General features: G+C 36.6%; 2 protein-coding genes across 7 annotated transcripts in view; one reads left to right on the top strand and one right to left on the bottom strand.

The window, feature by feature from the left end:
• Positions 1-2,940: 2,940 nt before the first annotated feature.
• On the bottom strand, positions 2,941-17,411 carry LOC110461669. Of its 3 annotated transcripts, XR_002464166.1 has the most exons (5): positions 17,339-17,411; positions 11,675-14,188; positions 7,677-7,756; positions 3,626-5,956; positions 2,941-3,439 (listed from the first exon to the last, which is right to left on the bottom strand). XR_002464166.1 is itself a non-coding variant. In XM_021515240.1 (4 exons), the coding sequence occupies exons 2-4, from the start codon at positions 14,026-14,028 to the stop codon at positions 4,923-4,925; spliced, it is 3,468 nt and encodes a 1,155-aa protein (XP_021370915.1). In that variant the 5' UTR covers positions 14,029-14,188; positions 17,339-17,411; the 3' UTR covers positions 3,485-4,922. The 3 variants fall into 3 exon arrangements, 2 of the variants coding, with proteins under 2 accessions (XP_021370915.1, XP_021370916.1); XM_021515240.1 differs by lacking the exon at positions 2,941-3,439 and having other exon boundaries at positions 3,485-5,956; XM_021515241.1 differs by lacking the exon at positions 2,941-3,439 and having other exon boundaries at positions 3,485-5,956; positions 17,299-17,384.
• A 51-nt stretch (positions 17,412-17,462) lies between these two features.
• Positions 17,463-19,374, top strand: part of LOC110461663 (NEDD8 ultimate buster 1-like) — a 105,271-nt gene continuing 103,359 nt past the window's right edge. For 2 of the 4 annotated variants that reach the window (XM_021515229.1, XM_021515232.1), the window contains exon 1: positions 17,463-17,606. The gene's annotated coding sequence lies outside the window, so the exon portion shown is untranslated. Of the gene's footprint in view, positions 17,720-19,374 lie in introns of all 4 variants that reach the window. The other 2 variants (XM_021515228.1, XM_021515230.1) reach the window with 1 other exon arrangement.

The raw sequence follows: 19,374 nt of genomic DNA, 5'->3' as shown, positions 1-19,374 counted from the left end.
AAATATATAACAGCCAAAACTATATATATACATGTAGTTCCAAGTTGAGATTGAAATATATAACAGCCAAAACTATATATATACATGTAGTTCCAAGTTGAGATTGAAATATATAACAGCCAAAACTGTATAACAGCCAAAACTATATATATACATGTAGTTCCAAGTTGAGATTGAAATATATAACAGCCAAAACTATATATATACATGTAGTTCAAAGTTAAAAATTATACCTTTTTTTTTTAAATTGTGAAACCAATTTTCATGATGTAATGGTGTGGCGATTTATTAGCTTTTTTAGTTTTGTTTAAGATTTTAATCAGTACATTTTCTTTTGATGTATGAGAAACAATAACTTGTTTATTAATTTATTGGATAGGTTAGTTCATCAACTGTTTTGCACTTAGACAAGCACTGACATCCCCTGCAGGTAGGAGATCGAGAAAACAATACACCTGCTGTTACCCACTGCATGTATCGTAAGAGGCGACAAATGTGGGAATAGCCTGCACTATTGGGGATTTTTGCTGTTGACCTCCACTTGGGGACACACAGGCTACTAAAATAAATCTGTTGCACCCCTTGCAATATTTGGGACCTTTATATTTCTATCTACTTTTTACTAAGTTACTGTTTCTCATACATCAAAAGGAAATGTACTGATTCATAATTTTGATATTATATGAGGTATCAATTAAAAATTACCGACATTACCTCAGACATATATTTTCCGATACCTTGTCCTTCGTAGCTCTATAATATACAGAAACATCACACTAAATAAAATGACATACATTGTACATATAGTAACAACGCAGACCAATACTGACCACTAATAAATGTTACGCATACACTTGTCCACAAACCAATACTGACCACTAATAAATGTTAAGCATACACTTGTCCACAAAGGATAGAATTCTTCTATTCTAAATAAAAAATATCAAACAGATTAAAGCATCCTTGTCTTCTAACGTCAATACAATAAACACAGTCTTAACAACTTGTACACATGTGTTCTGGTCACAGCAGCTCCTACTATCCGGTGTACCTAATTCTACAGTAGCCCCCTACAATAATAGGACATGGAGAACACTAGCCAGCTAACATCACCGTTCAGCTGGTTGTTGGTTGTTTGTTAGCGTGTTTAGCGTCCTATCAACAGCCAAGGTCATTAAAAGACGTGCCTCCATGTATGTTACATATGTGCATGTGTATGTGTGCCAGAGGCAGGGTATATTGATATATTTGCCTCCTTATGATAGCATGGATCTGATGCCGACTTTATAGTGCTATCTCACTGAAATAACATGCAGAAGGCACCCGGCACAGCATTCCGCCATGCCACATTATACTGACAACGGGAAAAATGTTGGAGGTTAAGCAGGGAATAACAACTACCATTTAAGGACTTTGGTATGTCCCGTCCGTGGGACAGAACTATTTGCCTTCCTCACCTGGAAGAACGATCAACATTTAAGCCAAAAGAGAGGTAAAGCCAAGCAAGATGCTAGGAAATAAAACAAAGTTGAATATGGGTGAAGGTCATTCATTTGAACAAACTTGGTAGCCCCTCATCTCAGTATGCATCTGGCCACGGTATAAGCTCACTTGGCCCTTTGAGCAAGGTAAGCTGAATAAATAACCCTTTCATGATACAATTTGGTATGTTTCAGTATAATTTGCATTAAAGGTACCTGGGGTCAATGGACATCCTGAAAATAAAGGTAGGGGGCACTGCAGTCTCAAATTTAAACCTAAGGAAATTTTAAGCCAAATAACTAATTAATGCTTAAAATTAATATACTGATTGTGGGTCGCCATGCAATACCAAGCAAATTTCTAGTTTTTGCATGTGAATGAAAAAAAACATAGGGTGCAAAATCAAAGCAACTAAGTTGCATCATCATAAATATAAAACAAATATAAAATTTATATAAGTTTACAAACAAGAGGCCCATGGGCCTTAACGGTCACCTGAGTCCTACAGTATTTATTTTAGTTGTTGAAATATGTACCAATTTGAGTGTAAAAAAATTGTTAAGTATAACTTTAACTTAAGTTTGTCAGGACCATGAGCTGATCATTCCTAGACCGATTTTCAGTTAGATCGGCCTATTAGAACTTGTTTTTAAGTTTGAAATAGTTTTTCAAAATGGCAGCCATATTGGATTTCTGATTGACCCGAAAAATAACAACACTGTGTCAGGACCATGAGTCGATCATTCCTACCAACTTTTAGTTCAATCGGCCCAGCAGAACTTGACTTAAGGTGTGAAATAGTTTTTCAAAATGGCGGCCGTGGTGGCCATATTGGACTTCTGATCGACCCGAAAAATAACAACACTTGGTCAGGGAGATGTCAGTAACTTTCCCATGAAATATTAATCCCTTTGCCAGAATTTCAGCTTAAGTTGAAAATGTAAAATGTTAACGGATGACGGACGAAGACGGATAGCAATAGGTCACTTGAGCTAAAGCTCAGGTGACCTAAAAATCTACATATGCCATGAGGGTAAAGTACAAGTAATAAACAGCAGTGTATTCTGCTATACTATTTTCTATAAATATTTTCCCCACTTGACAACATGACTGTACACCATTCTGCATAGGCTACAAAACCCATTTTCACTTCTCTGCTCTTATCTGATTGGATTGTTTCAAAAATGCTAGCAATTGTGTAAATAATTTACTACCTTCTCATATTAATTTAGTCCACTAAAGATTTCCATACATTTCTTCTTAATCTTCCATCGCGTTTTCTGTATCTGAACAAAAAGTCCAGAAAATGCCTTTGGTAAGTTTAAAACTGATGTTATCATTTTCATCAGGTTGACTGAATATCTATCTCACAAACAAAATTATGTAATGTAATATATATACAATACATATATACAATAGTCACAATACGACATCACAAGGGGAAAAAATCAACACAGTTTACATATCTTTATTGAACGGATATCTAATTATGATTACAGCCTCATATCATTCAGATATACATGTAAAGAATTACAATAAACTTAAAAATATATGCATTGATTGATATTAGTTTACCATTTCCTACTTAAATCTAATATGAAATTTAAATGTAGTTGGTGAGACGTAAACATATATCATTGAAAGAACAACCTGGACATGCATCAGACAATGGTCTACATAGGCATAGGTCTACATAGGCAATGGATATAGGGCAACTATCTAATGAAGTAAAAATTACTGCAAATTATTGTTATGTTAATTTCACAATACAATAAAGGCTACACATCTGACATGTATATCATTTTGCTAAGATATATATATACATTGTACATTATTATACAAACAATTATTACACAACTGCAACTTTTAAATCAATATATATGAATATATACACGGTGTTGCTTGTGACACCTGCTGTAACTGACAGGGTTTGGTATGACAGTGTTGCATGTGACACCTGCTGTAACTGGCCAGGGTTTGGAATGACGGGGAGGCTTGTGACACCTACTGTAACTGGCCAGGGTTTGGTATGACAGTTATGCTTGTGACACCTACTGTAACTGACAGGGTTTGGTATGACAGTAATGATTGTGACACCTACTGTAACTGACAGGGTTTGGTATGACAGTGATGATTGTGACACCTGCTGTAACTGACAGGGGTTGGTATGACAGTGTTGCATGTGACACCTGCTGTAACTGGCCAGGGTTTGGTATGACGGTGATGCTTGTGACACCTACTGTAACTGGCCAGGGTTTGGTATGACAGTGATGCTTGTGACACCTACTGTAACTGACAGGGTTTGGTATGACAGTGATGATTGTGACACCTGCTGTAACAGACAGGGTTTTGTATGACAGTGATGCTTGTGACACCTACTGTAACTGACAGGGTTTGGTATGACAGTGATGATTGTGACACCTGCTGTAACTGACAGGGTTTGGTATGACAGTGATGCTTGTGACACTTGCTGTGACTGACAGGGTTTGGTATGACAGTGTTGCATGTGACACCTGCTGTAACTGACAGGGTTTGGTATGACAGCGAGGCTTGTGATACCTGCTGTATCTGACAGAGTTTGGTATGACAGTGTTGCTTGTGATACCTGCTGTAACTGACAGGGTTTGGTATGACAGTGTTGCTTGTGATACCTGCTGTAACTGACAACAGCCAGGGATTGGTATGACAGTGAGGCCTCTGATACTTGTTATAACTAACAGAGTTTGGTATGACAGTGTTACGTGTGATACCAGCTGTAACTGACAGGGTTTGGTATAACAGTGTGGTGATACAGACAGGGTTGAACAGAGTATTTTGGACATGGAGTTGTGTCAAAGAATTACAGCATTTTGTTTAAGTAATCAATCTAAAAAAATGATAGCCCATCATCCCTTGGGTAATCAAGCTCAAGACCAAATTCTTTTACTCTAGGCTCCATTGTTTTGTTTTAGAATATTTTCATAAATTAACAAATATGTTCCCTTGAAAATGAAGAAATGTAATTTCCTTTTACATACTTGATAGCACAAACAAACTACAGGCAATCTATCATTGATTTGATTTTTATGGTTCCTCTGCTGTTTTAAGATTATAGAAAACATTTGACCCATGACCTTTATCATTGTTACATAGGTCACCGTAACATATTTTTTATTTGAACATCTTTAACATCCTTTTATTCCAGCAAATTACAGGCTAAACATTATTTCTATATGCCACACAGGTTGTCATTTCACGATTTTACACCCTTAAATATGAGTACGGATAATTTATGCAAGTGAATTTGAAGCCTTTCAATCAAGAAAGCTACTGGCCAATTAACATTAACATAAAAAAGCACATAATCCAAGTAACTTTGATGACAGATTGTGAATAGGACTTGTGCCTTTGCATAAGCACAAAGGTCAGCAATTTTATTACAATCTTGTTTCATTACAGAACTAATTTGTCTCTTTATTCTTTGATCTTCTTGAACGCTTTGGGTGATTCTGATTTACTGGTAAAAGTTTCCTCAGTTGAAATTTACTTGCTTTCCTCTTTCTTGTTCCTCTAATTACAGTTTCCTTTTTCTCCTCTTCTTCCTTGGCTTTCTGTTCTTCATCCACTACCTCCTCCTTCACAATAAAAGTAGGTCCTTCTCCCTCTGGTGTGTCACTCATATCCTTTTCAAAATCTTGATCACTGTCTTCATCTTCACTCTCATGTTGTTGCTTTCTCCTCTTCCTTCCTCGCTTCTTTCCTTTTCCTCTACCGTTAGGTTTTTCCTTCTTGATATCAAGTGGATGGCATGTCCTCATGTGAGACTGAAGGTCGGCTTTTAGTTTAAATCCTATGTCACACATCGTACAACGATGAGGCAGTTCTTTTGTCTTCCCTTTGGAGTGGAACAGCTGCTTATGGATCTTTGCACTTTCCATATTTTCAAATTTCTTATTGCAAGTTTTACAATCAAGTTTGCCTTCATGTGTTTTGAGATGTCGTTTGATGTCAATTTTATCTCCAAAACTCTTTGAACAGTGTGGACATGGCAGTTCTTTCTTGGCATTATGTTTGCGCAGTTTGTGTTTCTTCAGGTCTCCACTTTGTAGAAAACTATGTTCACATATATCACATTTGAATGGTCTTTCTCCTGTGTGAGATCTCCTATGTACCTTCATATAACTCAGCTGGGAAAAGCTCTTATTACATGTGGGGCATACGTACGGCTTCTCCCCAGTATGAATGCGCAGGTGGCGCTTAAGAGTGCCTAGTTGTCCGAATTTGTTATTACAAAAAGTGCAGGCAAATGGTTTCTCACCCGTATGTCGTCGACTATGGTTGATCAAATGGCCACTTTTCCTGAAACCTACTCCACACTCATTGCAGGTGAAAGGCATTCCATCTTTGTGGGCTTTCACATGACTGTTGTAGTCCCCAAGGTGGCTGAAACCCCGCCCACACTCTTGACACGTAAATGCCTTTACGCTCTTCACTTCTATAAAAGATATGAAAGTATGTGAATACCCATACAAATTTACTTTACAGCTGTTGAACCACAATGTAAATAAGAACTTTTCATGTTACAGTGGCTGCATGTGTTAATGTGGATGGTATATGTAGAAAAAATGCCTTCCATTGCCCCCTCATCTATAGCATTATTAAGCTAGACCATGGACTGATGATGAAACCCTCCGAATATAGTGAAACTTTTAGTGAAAAATAAGGAGAAATGTTTTTAGTAACAGTGACTTTTACTTTTGATTGATGAAAACTACATAGGAAAACATAACTGTGACGTTTCACTAAGGCAGAAAATACAGTTGCTTGTGTGACGATATGGAGTGTGATGGTAAATATCTACTTTAGTAACTGCGGCCTTGTATCACACCCATATCCTACCTTGTCCAAAGTATATGAAGGAGTATAACAAGCAACAAGTAAACCTTTAATAAATTCACTTTCTAATTTAATATTACCAGGTATTTACATTGTATACCATCAGAGTTAAAGTATCTACATGCACATTTACAGTGTTTGCCTAAACTTTACCCAGCATTTGAATGAAGTTAAGAGGAGAGGATTAAATATAAACCTCTAGCTTGTTTTCTTGTTATGCTATACGTGTAAAATGTTTAATTTGTAAAAGGTTCGGTATTAAAGTTAATAAATATTGACTTTCTTAAAGATAAACTAAGTTTGGACAAGCAAAATCAATCTCAAATCAAAATTCCAATATGGATTTTTTTGTAGTAGGGATTTTTTGAAAATGAAAATAATAAATATTGTATTTCAGGCCTTAATCTTCAATAAAGGAGAAATGTTATAAAATGCCAAAGTGACAATGCTTGTGTGCTATTTCATTAATGATAGGTGTGCTTCCACACAAACATAGCTAATACAACAGTTGTCGCCCTCTGAAATAAGTAATTATGAAAACATTTTTAAGTCTTTCCTTATGTCTTCACACCAGACATACATTGCATCCACACCATACCATATATTACAGTTATTATGGATAATAAAAACATACATTTAAAAAGATTTTTTATTAAAACTTATGATATTCATATACTTTCGTGTCATACATAAAAGTATTCAGGCTGTCTTGCTATCTGATAACAAAGACCCCTGATTTATGTTTTGTAAATGCATACTTGCCTACTTTTTGAACTTTCTATTGGGGGAGATTGCACTTTTAAATGTTGTGCTGCATCATGACTGTGCAAATTGATGCTGTATATTGTTTTATGAGGAAGTGCCAATTTGTCAATTCACTTATCTGTTCAATAATGTGCTAAAATAAGTAGGTTTCGCAGTACTGGGGCAGGGATCTATCCTTAAGGAGATTTACCTTTTGTAAATTGAGCTGGAGACAAGCAACAGTTGTACATTTTTTTATATGTGTTAAATGCAATGTTTAGAAATCCTATTTAAGGTTTACATTATAAATTTTTGACATTTTATTTGTATACAACATTCACCCTTTATAATGTATACTGTTTATTATGACATAGAAAAGACCAAATCAGTCATATATTAGTAAAATCAAATCTTAAACTAAACTGTTTTATTTTGCGCCTAATGCAGAGTCTAACATTCTGACGATTTTACCTAAGTAAATCTATCACGGAAGAGCTTCTTTAACACAATGACTAACAAGGTGAACATATTATGGATTACAGTCTAGATAAAGCTATACATTTTAAGCTACTTACCAGCACAGTTTCGAAGCAATATCACCGGAGTAGGATTAGGATCACCCAATACAAATTGTTGTGTTTCTTTCTCTGTGGATCTGAAAATTATTTTTAGAAATATATATATACATTGTATGTCAAATGGACATTATTGCCAACCCTGCATGTCTCCTCTGTAATGAGTGAAATACAGTATGATTAATACTTTTACAATTTGAAAATGATTTTTCAATTATAACATTTTAAACAATTTAATGAAAGCAATGTGCAATGAAAAATTGTTTATGTAATCATCATCATAAAAAAAAGAATAAATATTAAAGACATTAATGACAGTTTAACCATTGGAATATGGTAAATTATCAGTGTGGCAGAAACTGATGTCTTAGCTGAATATACAAAACGTTATCTTCACATGTGATGATATAAGGTCCAGTTCCCATTTTACATTGACCAATCAAAATGGTACTTCTTTTTACTGTTGCAGATTATTGTAAACTCACACATAGATCTCGGACAGCAGTAAAATATCTAATAAAAAAATCTATAACTCTGTTTTACTTTTGTTTTACTACTTTTCTGTTGTCCAGCAGACAAGTTATATAATACAGAACAAACTTAAACTTTATCTTATAGCACTGAAAATAAGGTTATGCCACGGTGCAAATGGCGCTACATCGTTCCAGGTTGCGCCACAATGTCACTTCAATTAATTACGCTACGGTTTGACAGGTGACGCCCTGGTGGCTATGTATTGGGAACAAATTTTCTGACTTCTGACTCAAAATCAGTTTTCTACAACTGAACAAACGAGAAGCAGGTCTCAAATCGCTGCTGAATAGTTTGGACCATCAGCATGTAGTTTGCAACCTGTTCAATTCTAGAGGTCAATTCATCAGCTTAAGTGTGTTTCTGTGGTTGTAGATGACAACGTCCATCATGTAACCCCTTCCAAGTCTGAAGTATCAAGTGAATATAGCAACCTGACTCAGAACCACGACAAACAGCAAACCTAGCGCCACCATACTTTAGTCGTAATGTAACCATGCCATAACTTTGAAATCCTGGAGCAACCGTAGGTGAAATAACATGGAAGTTAAGCAGTGGACAAACTTCGGTATTAAAAATAAACAAAGGGCCATAACTCTATATACAGTGGGGCACGAGATTCCTCCTTCCCAAGATACAAAATTATGGCAAGTTTGGTCAACTTAGGTGACATAACATGAAACTCATGCTCCGGACAAACTTCAGTATTAAAAATAAACAAAGGTAACTCTGTATATAGTGAAGCACGATACCTAATTCTAGTGCACTGCACACCTTCTGTGGGTGATGCAGATATATTTCAAGTTTGATCAAGATATATTTAACGGTTTAAAATTTACGGGCCGTTTTGGGGTGGGGATCTCAACCGTTTCAAAGTTATGACCCAGGGATTATGTTTCCAAGGGTGGGGCCAGATCCTAGAGCCATCCTGGAAGCAAATGTGCATGCTTCTCTTTATACTCAGCAATTGTATATATGGTTATACGATGGGTATCTCGACCATTTCCAAGTAATACCCTTAGCCTGGGGCTATCATTTGTACAATTTTGAATCCCTGTCTCTCATGAATGCGACCAATTATTATCAATATCCATGGCACAGTTCTACAGAAGAAGTCATTTATAGCAATATAGCCAAATTGTCTCCTTTTGGCACTGCCCCTCAGCCCCCTGGGGGTCAGCCCCACCATTTGTACAATTTTGAATCCCCACCACCGAAGGGTGCTTCCAGTGAAATGTGGTTGATATCCATCTCTTAGTTCCAGAGGAGAAGTCGCTTAAAGCAATATAGCCAAATTGTCCCCTTTTGGCCCCGCCCCTCAGTCCCCTGGGGGGGGGTCAACCCCACCATTTGTATAATTTTGAATCTCCACCACCTAGGGATGCTTCCAGTCAATTATGGTTGATATCCATCATTTAGTTCCATAGAAGAAGTCGCTTAAAGCAATATAGCCAAATTGCTCCCATTTGGCCCCGCCCCCCAGTCCCCTGGGGGGTCAGCCCCGCCACTTGTACAATTTTGAATCCCCACCACCTAGGGATGCTTTCAGTCAAATCAAGTTAAATTCCAATCAGTTGTTAAGAAGAAGAAGTTGTTGAAAGAAATTGTTGACGGACGGACGACACGGTATGGCATAAGCTCACCTTGGTCCTTCGGACCAGGTGAGCTAAGCAGTACTAATACAATATGTCTCCCTTCATTCGTAAGTCATAATGAAGGACTTTGACATCTGACATAATTTGGAAAACTTAATTGTGGCCATGTTAAAGCAGACATACAATGTATACCATAAAAGTTGAAATTCTAGAGGGTAGAAATGTTTTGTTGTGACTGTTGAGTGTTCAAATTGACCCAATCATGGTGATTAAAATTTCACAGTGCATTCAGATATGAACTCTTCATATTCTATATATCAACAGTCTTACTAATCTCTATGTCTGTATATTTCCATGAGGATATTTTAACACTTCCTTTCTCAATGTGAACAAGATCAGGCCCATAGGGCTTGTAACGCTTACCTGGATATTTGAGCAATCACAGGAAAATATTCTCAATTAAAGTACTTTGCAAATATTTCCATATATTGAATCTCCTTAGCTTTAAAATGTTCCAGACTAAATAATATAAAACTCTTTCAGATCCAGGGGTGTAGGATAGGGAAACTCCACCAGAGGGGTTTTCAAATTTGGTAGCCGAGGGTTTTTCCAAATTTGGAAACCCTGAGTGTGGATTTTCCCTATCCAACACCTTTTCGGCATGAAAGAGTATTTTTCTCTCATTCCATCTACCAGAATAAGCTCAGAAACCATGAAAATGTGTTTGGACTGGCTACCAATTTGAAAATATCAATTTTTTCCTAAGCTTTTTTGACGAAAACAAATTTGTCAGCGAGATTAAGCACACCCCATATTTGCAAACAATGTTTTCGCAGAAAAAATAATCTCATCTTTCTAACGTGTATGGTAAATACATCGTAAAAGGTTTTAATTTTATCACATTGTCTTTTCCGCATTGCTGCATCGGAGATTTCCAAATTTACGACGTCACGTCATTGTTGAGCCATTGTGACATCACGTCACCTGAAATGGTGTGTAAGATAGAAATTTCCTACACCCCTTTCTTACCCTGGCCAGCTCTATCTTAAACACACGGAAATGAAAGAAAACTTTATACTACTCTATCACAGAATGATTCAAGTCAAATATCATCACCCAGGGCCTCTTATTTATTTGGGGAAACTTTATAGCACTTCATGCTAGGTACCTACTGGCCAAGTACCATTACTCTGGGCCTCCTAGGTAATCAGATTTTTTTTTTTTTTTTTTTTACATATTTGACCCCTGTGACCTCAAAAGTACGTCAATGTCATTTATCTTAGGAAACTTTACATCACTCTGTCCAAGGTACCTACTGGCCAAATATTACTACTCTGGGCCTCCTGGATATTAAGAAGATTTTTAAAGGTTTTAAACACATCTGACCCTTATAATCTTTAAAGTAGGTCAAAGTCATTTATTTGAGGAAACTTTATAGCATTGCATGTCAGGTACCTACTGGCCAAGTATTATTACTCTGGGCCTTCTGGTTATTCAAGAGAAGTTGTTTAAAGTTTTTTTCATATTACCTGACATGCAATGCTATAAAGTGACCTCAAATATATATGACCTTGACCTACTTTCCATGTCACAAAGGTGTAATAATACACCTTTGTGACATGGAAAGTAGGTCAAGGTCATATATTTGAGGACACTTTATAGCACTCTGTCCCAGGTACCTACTGGCCAAATATCATGGCCCTAGGTCCTCCAGTTCTTAAGAAGTTGTTCAAAGAAAAAAGTTGACGCACCATACCATAAGCTCAACTGGCACGAACCGCTAAAAACACAACCATTTTCTCACCAAAGTAATTTTAACTTTTACAATATATGGAGAAAGATTAAAATACAAATACGTTTACATTAACTTACCCTTCTTGCTGAAGTTCTTTTGGTAGGTTTTGTTTAGATTGTGAGAGTCCTTTCTCAGGTGCCTTGCTTTCCTGTTCTTCCTGTGACGTATTTTGTACATTCTGCTGCTTTGTTCCCTGGTGAACAACGTTTTTGGCCTTTTCTTTAAAATATCTGGTAATCTTTTTTGGCCTTTGCAATACACTTAACTCATCTTCAGTCAACGCAGTGAGTGGTTTTACAGCCAATGCTGGTTTTCTCCTTGCATCTTCTTTGGTGTAAGATGTTTTTTCTTGCAGATTTTTACCTGTCTGTTGTGTTTTTGAAGTGCCTTCTTCTGCAGTTTGTTCTGGCACCTGGGCTGAATCAGTGGTTTCCTGTTGTTTTCCTCTATAAATATTTTTAACCGGCACCAACAATGATTTTTTTGAAGTTGATTTACCATCCATTGCTTCTGTAACCATTAATTCTGCTTTACCTCCAAGCTGATTTGGAAGTATAACAATGCGGGCAATCTCTCTTCTCACTGGGTTTACACTATCAACACCTGAGGTAGTTGGCATGCTAACTGCTGTCTTTTCCTTTCCTGATGAATTCAAAGATACTGGTGTCGGTCCAACAGTCACCTTTGTTGACTTGTTATCTTTTGGAATGTCCTCGATAGGTTTAATTGTGATTAAGCCAGCACGTCTCTCCAGGTCAAGACGTGCACGCTCTGTTTGAACAAAGCTGTGCATTGCAGCAATATTTTTTTCAAGTGATGTGATGTTCTTATCTGATGAAAAAGCAGTATTTTCTGGAGCTTTACCTGCAGCAAAGTTTTTCGATTGTTCTTCTGTTGCAAAAAACACAGCCTTTGGTGGAGATATTGCACTCTGTTCCGGCACTATGAACCCCAGACCAGGATTGACCACCCTCACATTGTCCTGTTCCGGCACTATGAACCCCAGACCAGGATTGACCACCCTCACATTGTCACTGTCAGCTGCTTTATCAATCTGTACATGAAGACCTAAGCGGTGCATTTCATTCTGAATGTGAAGTGGTTGTTCCATTGGCTGTGTATTTAAAACAGGCTGTATGATCTGCTCCTTAGGTCCTGTTGACATGTCTGTAGATGCCTTCTGCAAGACAGTCTGCATCTCACCTTCTGTATACTGCACTTTCAAAAGATTTCCAGGATATGGATTTAAAGAAAATTGCAAATTTCGATCCTCCCAGCGATTAGCATCACTGCTTTCAATTCCAAGTGTACTGACATCCTGGTATCTTCCCACCAAACTTGTCCCTGAAGATGTGGGAATGTTTCTGATCAAGCTAACACTGTTTTGTTTTGGCGATGCCAATCCTTTGGATGTCACAGTAAATTTGCCACTCTGCACACCAGTAATAACTTGTGGTTTACCTTTACCTACTTTCATAGTCTCATTTTCTGAGTGTTTTTTTATGTGCATATCAAAGGCAAGATTCACATCAAAATTCCAATCTGCATTCTGTTGAACCCGGCTACCAATGGGTTCTGTAATCAAAGGTGCTTTATTGGGTGGTTCACTTACCTCCGATTCCAAACTTGTAGCCCTGTCAACATATTCCTCAATAGTTTCGATAACCGCGTCAATAGGAAGAGTCTCTTCCTGTATGTGTGCAGAATCTTGGGTGATAACAGAAAAGTCTTCCTGGGCCTTTTGGAGAACTATGGATGATGGTGAAATTTTGTCAGAATTAATTAATGCAGTTGTAGTGTGTTGTTCTAAATTAATGCCTTGTTCTGTGACAGCTGTTGGTTTCCAGGGTAACTCATTGCCTCCTAGTTTCATTTGTTGAACTCTTAATTGATACTGATTAGTATCAAAACCTTGCTCTTGTCTTAATGATATTTGCAATCGTTCTGCAACTGACTCATTGTTAATGGAAGAAACACTCCATGAATTTTCTGGCTGAGATGAAAGTGCTTGCTGCAAAACTGACACTGTTGATTCATCTTCTGCTAATGCATGGCTGACATTTCGTTCTACTGGTTGATGAAGGGGTGGTGTGGTGATTCTAATTAAGTTAACACAATTCTGACTCATTTCATTAGAAGACAAAGATGACTGTTGCGTAAATTCAGCTGAACTTAGATTTTGTAGAATTTTAGTTGGTGAAATTTGGTGAGCATTTGAGGAAGAATCTTTGTCAGAAATTATTTCCATCACAGCTGGATGCATGGACAATTCTGGAGAAGATTCCTGGCCAGTCAAAGACACTTCAAAGACAGGTGATGGTATTTGATCAGCTGATAGTGTTTGAGAAATACTTTTTGAAGAAACTGGATTCAACTCATCCTTGGAGGGAGAAGGTCCCTTAGATACATTGGTTATGATTGAAGAATCCATTAGTGAAAGCAATTTTTTAACTGATTCTCTTAGAGATAAGATGTTTCTCTTAAATAAGACCTGTATGCTGTCTTTGATATGACAAACATTGTTTTAAGGACAAGTATGAAGAGCTGAGTAATCTCACATGCCACCAACTGCATACACAAATCCTTTAGATCTGAAAATATATAAACAGTACAAGAAGACTTATTTTTATAGAAATGGTACTTTAAGAGATAAAATGGGTTTTAAACAAGTTCATGTACAGTTTATATATTTTGTTTTGGTAGGGGGTGATTATATATAATTTGTTTTGGTAGGGGGTGATNGGGGGGGGGGGGGGGGGGGGGGGGGGCAGATAGCAGACATATGTTGGCCCAATGTTGGCTGTTGGTCGTTTGACCTTACGTCAGGGTTGGCTTAATGTTGTTGACCCAACGTTGGTTGAACATTGTAAAACTGACCGTTAATTTTCATGTGTTGAGCCAACGTTGGCCCACTGTCATTGTCTATGTGAAATCAAAATTGCATAAAATAATAATTACACTCGGCCACCAAGCACTAATCAACTGATAGTAATTACACAATATTTGGTAATAACTTAATTGAAAGGATTTCTTTTCTTTATTTTTTATAAACAACAAATTGAAGACGTACAGATCGAACCAGTTATGGATATGCTATTTATGATCATTATATTATGTATTTGTTATTTTCAAAATTATGTCTGCAATAGCACTCAATGTTTTGGTATATTTTACCAACATTATCTGATACTCCTGGGCTCGTACATGCATACCACTAAAACCAGAACCCCAGTGTGGGTAATTTAATAGCATCACCTCAGGACATGTCCAAGTACACCTGTAAGCACTGCTTATACATTACATCTCAGATTACATGTAGGTCAGCCGTTTTCTCCCGCCACTGGACCAGTCCTTTAATTGTGCACACAACAGACTGTTGTACATCTTATACAGACTGAGAAGATCCACTGCAGCTGTGATTTTTATATTGTGATGTAAGTATATATATGTATTAATATACAATACAATCATCAAAAGTATTATGGTGTTTTACCTCTTAAAATAACTTAATTTTCTCAATAACTATAACTTGAGCTGCATGTGAATGTACACTATATAATCTTACTTTATTCAACAAATACTCTTTAATAAAGGATGTAATTTATTACATGTATGCAACAGATGGGAATGATATGGGTATACATGTAAATGCTTTGGATATACACTGCAAGATATTTTAAAGTCCGTATGTATATATTGTCTTTATCTGTGTATGGAAGGGAAGTAACTCTTAAGACTTAAATTCTAGAACTAAGAACTATTTTGTTTATACTGTAAATATCACATTATAGCTTACTATGGGTGGAGGTCCCTGCCAATAACGACATAAATTTAAAGTATGTCACCCATAGCTTACTAAAAGTGTTTTCTAATACAAAATGCGAAAAAATGACCTTATAGACATATATGTAGAGGCCTCACCCTGCATATATGGTTATGCTATTTCTTTTGTAGAAATTCCATTTAACAAGGGCGTAAAATCCTGTGAAAATACACAGCCTGAAACCCACATATGATTTAATAATATTACCCTACTTTTATTGTCAAATTAATTGTTTTATGTTTATATTATAGTACTTTATCTGAATTGAATTGGTGCATATTGGTATTGTTTTACAGACAGCATTACAGAAATATGTATATATAGATTAGCGAGGAAATGGTCTAGGGTCATTTGTAATTTTTACCTTACAAATTTAACTATGGTTGGGCCCTTGTCGCTTAGAATTTCTGCACAATAAACTAGGAATATTTTCCTCATTCACTTCGGGCTGTACAAAAAAAAAATCCCTCACAACAAAGGCCATGACCAACAACGAGGTTAACAATATTGAAAAAGACTGGCTGAGATATGCAGGGGACTGAGAAGGGGGTAGACAAAAAAGGAGGAAATCAAAAGTCAGCTGCACTGGTGGCATCTGCTCCCAATCAGCAAGTGTTGAAAATAAAATGGATGGATACAATATAATCTAAATCACTGTTTGTTTTCTATCAGACACCAACATTTTATTCATTTCTCATTCACATCTTTTCCCATAATCTTTCTTTCTGTCTTTTCTTGTGTCTATATCTTGACACCGTCCTTAAAAAACCCAGTAGCTGTATGTTAATAGGATGGAAAGCCCACTACAACCAAAAAACTAAAATACAGCATTGTACCAACGTTGGCCCAGCAAACTTTGTTCATTGGTGTAACGTTGGCCCAACATCAAATATGCACCACAATTATAAGCATTGGCCCAATGTTGACCCAACATAGTTTTATAGTTAATTGGCACAACGTTGTATCCACACCAAGTATAGTTGCTGGGCCAAAAATGTGCCAACATTGGGCCGATTTGCAAAAGAATGTTGGTCCAACGTCATTTTCCAACGATGGCCCAACCAACCCTGATGCATTGGGCCAACGTCGGCCGAGGTACAATGTATGCATGCTATCTGGGGGAGGGGAATTTTCAGGAAGAGGTACAAATGTATATAGGTTTAGTTCTCTCACAAGTTACAGAAGACAGAAGGAATTTACGCATTGGAATAACTTTTTTTCTGAGAAAGAGGATGGAAATACTTAATTAAAACCCATTAAAAGGTTGATAACTAATTCACAGGAAGAAAATAGCATTTTAATGAGTGGCTGTGAACTAGTTTTACCTGCATGGTTATATTAATTTACATTGTACTGTACTGTACGTATACGTCGTAGTTAGGGCATGACACGACGGGAGAGAGAGAATATGTTATTTTTACATTTAAATCAATATATCTTAAATACATGTAGGTGATAAAATATCTAGGGTCAGCAGTAAAATCTAGAGTAGGTCAAGAACCTGAAACATCTTTTTTTTGCCTAAGGCCGATAGTACAGTAACTGTACAATATCTTTCTTTTTTATTAAGAACTCGACCATGTGGTTATTTTGATATTGAGTGACAACTGTAACTCACTTATACAAAAGATTCCAGAAACACTCACTTATTGGCAAGTATTTCAAAAGATATCGAGGTGTTCTAATTTCAGATTATCTCGGTAAAGATGTGTATTTTGCCCCTTGACTTTTTTGCTGTTTATGGACCAACGCGAACGGGGCTCGTGCAGGACTAGCATGAGTGGACTTGCTAGAGTCCAAAGTAACGGATTTGTGCATTATACTGTTTCCATTGTAAAGATAAACACTATTTATTGTTACATAATAACATCTTCCTACCTTAATGATGCTCTTTCGGATTAAAAAGGGGATACCTTACCAAATTTCGCATTCTTTTCCTTGATTTCCCCTTTGTGAAAACCGTGCTTTAGAAAGGGAGATAATCAAGAAATATGCCAATCGTTCCTAATCGAAAGCTTGACATGGTGGCCCGAATAAAACATTTTCAGGAACTTGAAAAGTCAAAACATTGACGAATTGACCAAAAATACGTAGTAGACTAACGGTTACGTTGCAGAATTTTGACATATTTTTGTATCAACAATCCTGATCACTGTCATAGTTGGAACCTAATCGCTGTGCAAGAAGTAAGGAGTATTTTCAAACGTAAAACTTTTAACTACAAGATTTGTAATTTCCCACAAATACCGCATGTAGATCAAGACTGAATGCGACATACAATATTCGAGTAGGCTATCTGGTTAGTATTTATTTTAATATCATTGTTATTGTTCGTTTGTTATTCTTATTCAGTGTTTTATTATTACTCATATTGTAAATGTTGTTATTAAAGTTATTGTTATTTGACATTTCATAAATTTATGCTATTGTATTTTCTATAACGTTATTTCTCATGATTGTGAAACTATCTTAGGTCCTATTTTACAATAGGCCTATTTCTACAGTACCATTTTGATTTCCTTTTCAATGTTTAATTATCATAAAACTTGTCTGACATTATTCTGTGTTTTGGTGCTGTTATTGTAATGTACTGTAGTTTATCTTATGTAGCGGAATCGAACTGGCCATGAACTGGGTCAATATTCGGTGACCAGGTAGCTTAATTGGTAGATTGTCTGTCTAGAGTTTGGTGAGTCCCGGGTTCAAATCCCGGTCTGGCCATTCCATTACTTTTTCTCTTATAAAAACCCCTTGTTTTAAGCATCTGGTGTCAATGCTTACCAATGTGTAAATTAAGTTGTGTCTTCGGGTGGAAGACTTCTGTATCTGTATCTATATCTTTACGTTGTAGTACCCGGTTCCGGTTTTTATACAACGGGAGAGAGAGCTATATATGTATAGAGCCAGTTCAGTTAGATGTTTGTTGCGTTACAGGACTCTTAAAGGCCTCCAAAGTATAGGGGCACATATTATATATACTAAGTCCTCTTCCAGATGGTTACTGACTCTGTGAATGTACGTACAAAAAATGAGTTCTTGTATTGATCACAGCCGTACTTTGGTACTGTATAGGATTTAGAGGTATTGATAACAGCTGTACTTTGGTACTGTATATAGGATTTAGAGGAATTGGTGACAGCTGTACTTTGGTACTGTTTAGGATTTAGAGGTATTGATCACAGCCGTACTTTGGTTCTGTATAGGATGTAGAGGTATTGATAGCAGCCGTACTTTGGTACTGTTTAGGATTTAGAGGTATTGATCGCAGCTGTACTTTGGTACTGTATATAGGATTTAGAGGAATTGATCACATCTGTACTTTGGTACTGTATATAGGATTTAGAGGAATTGATCACATCTGTACTTTGGTACTGTATAGTATTTAGAGGTATTGATCACACCTGTACTTTGGTACTGTATATGATTTAGAGGTATTGATCACAGCCGTACTTTGGTCATGTATAGGACTTACAGGTATTGATACAACACGTACTTTGGTACTGTATAGTATTTAGAGGTATTGATCACACCTGTACTTTGGTACTGTATATAGGATTTAAAGGTATTGATCACAGCTGTACCTTGGTACTGTATAGGATTTAAAGGTATTGATCACAGCTGTAGTTTGGTACTGTATAGGATTTTGAGGTATTGATCACAGCTGGACTTTGGTACGGTATAGGATTTAGAGGTATTGATCGCAGCTGTACTTTGGTACTGTTTAGGATTTAGAGGTATTGATCGCAGCTGTACTTTGGTACTGTATATAGGATTTAGAGGAATTGATCACAGCTGTACTTTGGTACTGTATAGGATTTAGAGGTATTGGTCACAGCTGTACTTTGGTACTGTATAGGATTTAGAGGTATTTATCACTGATGCTTCTACCACATTTTTGGATATATAGTCCGAGAAGTTTCTGGCCTTTGATGTTCCTTTTTGGTCTGTTTTTTG

This window comes from Mizuhopecten yessoensis, unplaced genomic scaffold (genome assembly GCF_002113885.1).
Source record: "Mizuhopecten yessoensis strain PY_sf001 unplaced genomic scaffold, ASM211388v2 scaffold10649, whole genome shotgun sequence".
NCBI lineage: Eukaryota > Metazoa > Mollusca > Bivalvia > Pectinida > Pectinidae > Mizuhopecten > Mizuhopecten yessoensis.
This window is presented reverse-complemented; position numbering and strand designations above follow the sequence as displayed.

Bases quoted from the DNA above. Each gene is read 5' to 3' on its own strand.
- LOC110461669 (XM_021515240.1), bottom strand. From the start codon at position 14,028: ATGGATTCTTCAATCATAACCAATGTATCTAAGGGACCTTCTCCCTCC. The intron at 7,757-11,674 runs GTAAGTTAATGT...AATAATTTTCAG, and splicing joins AAAGAACTTCAGCAAGAAGG to ATCCACAGAGAAAGAAACAC. The intron at 5,957-7,676 runs GTAAGTAGCTTA...TATCTTTTATAG, and splicing joins ATTGCTTCGAAACTGTGCTG to AAGTGAAGAGCGTAAAGGCA.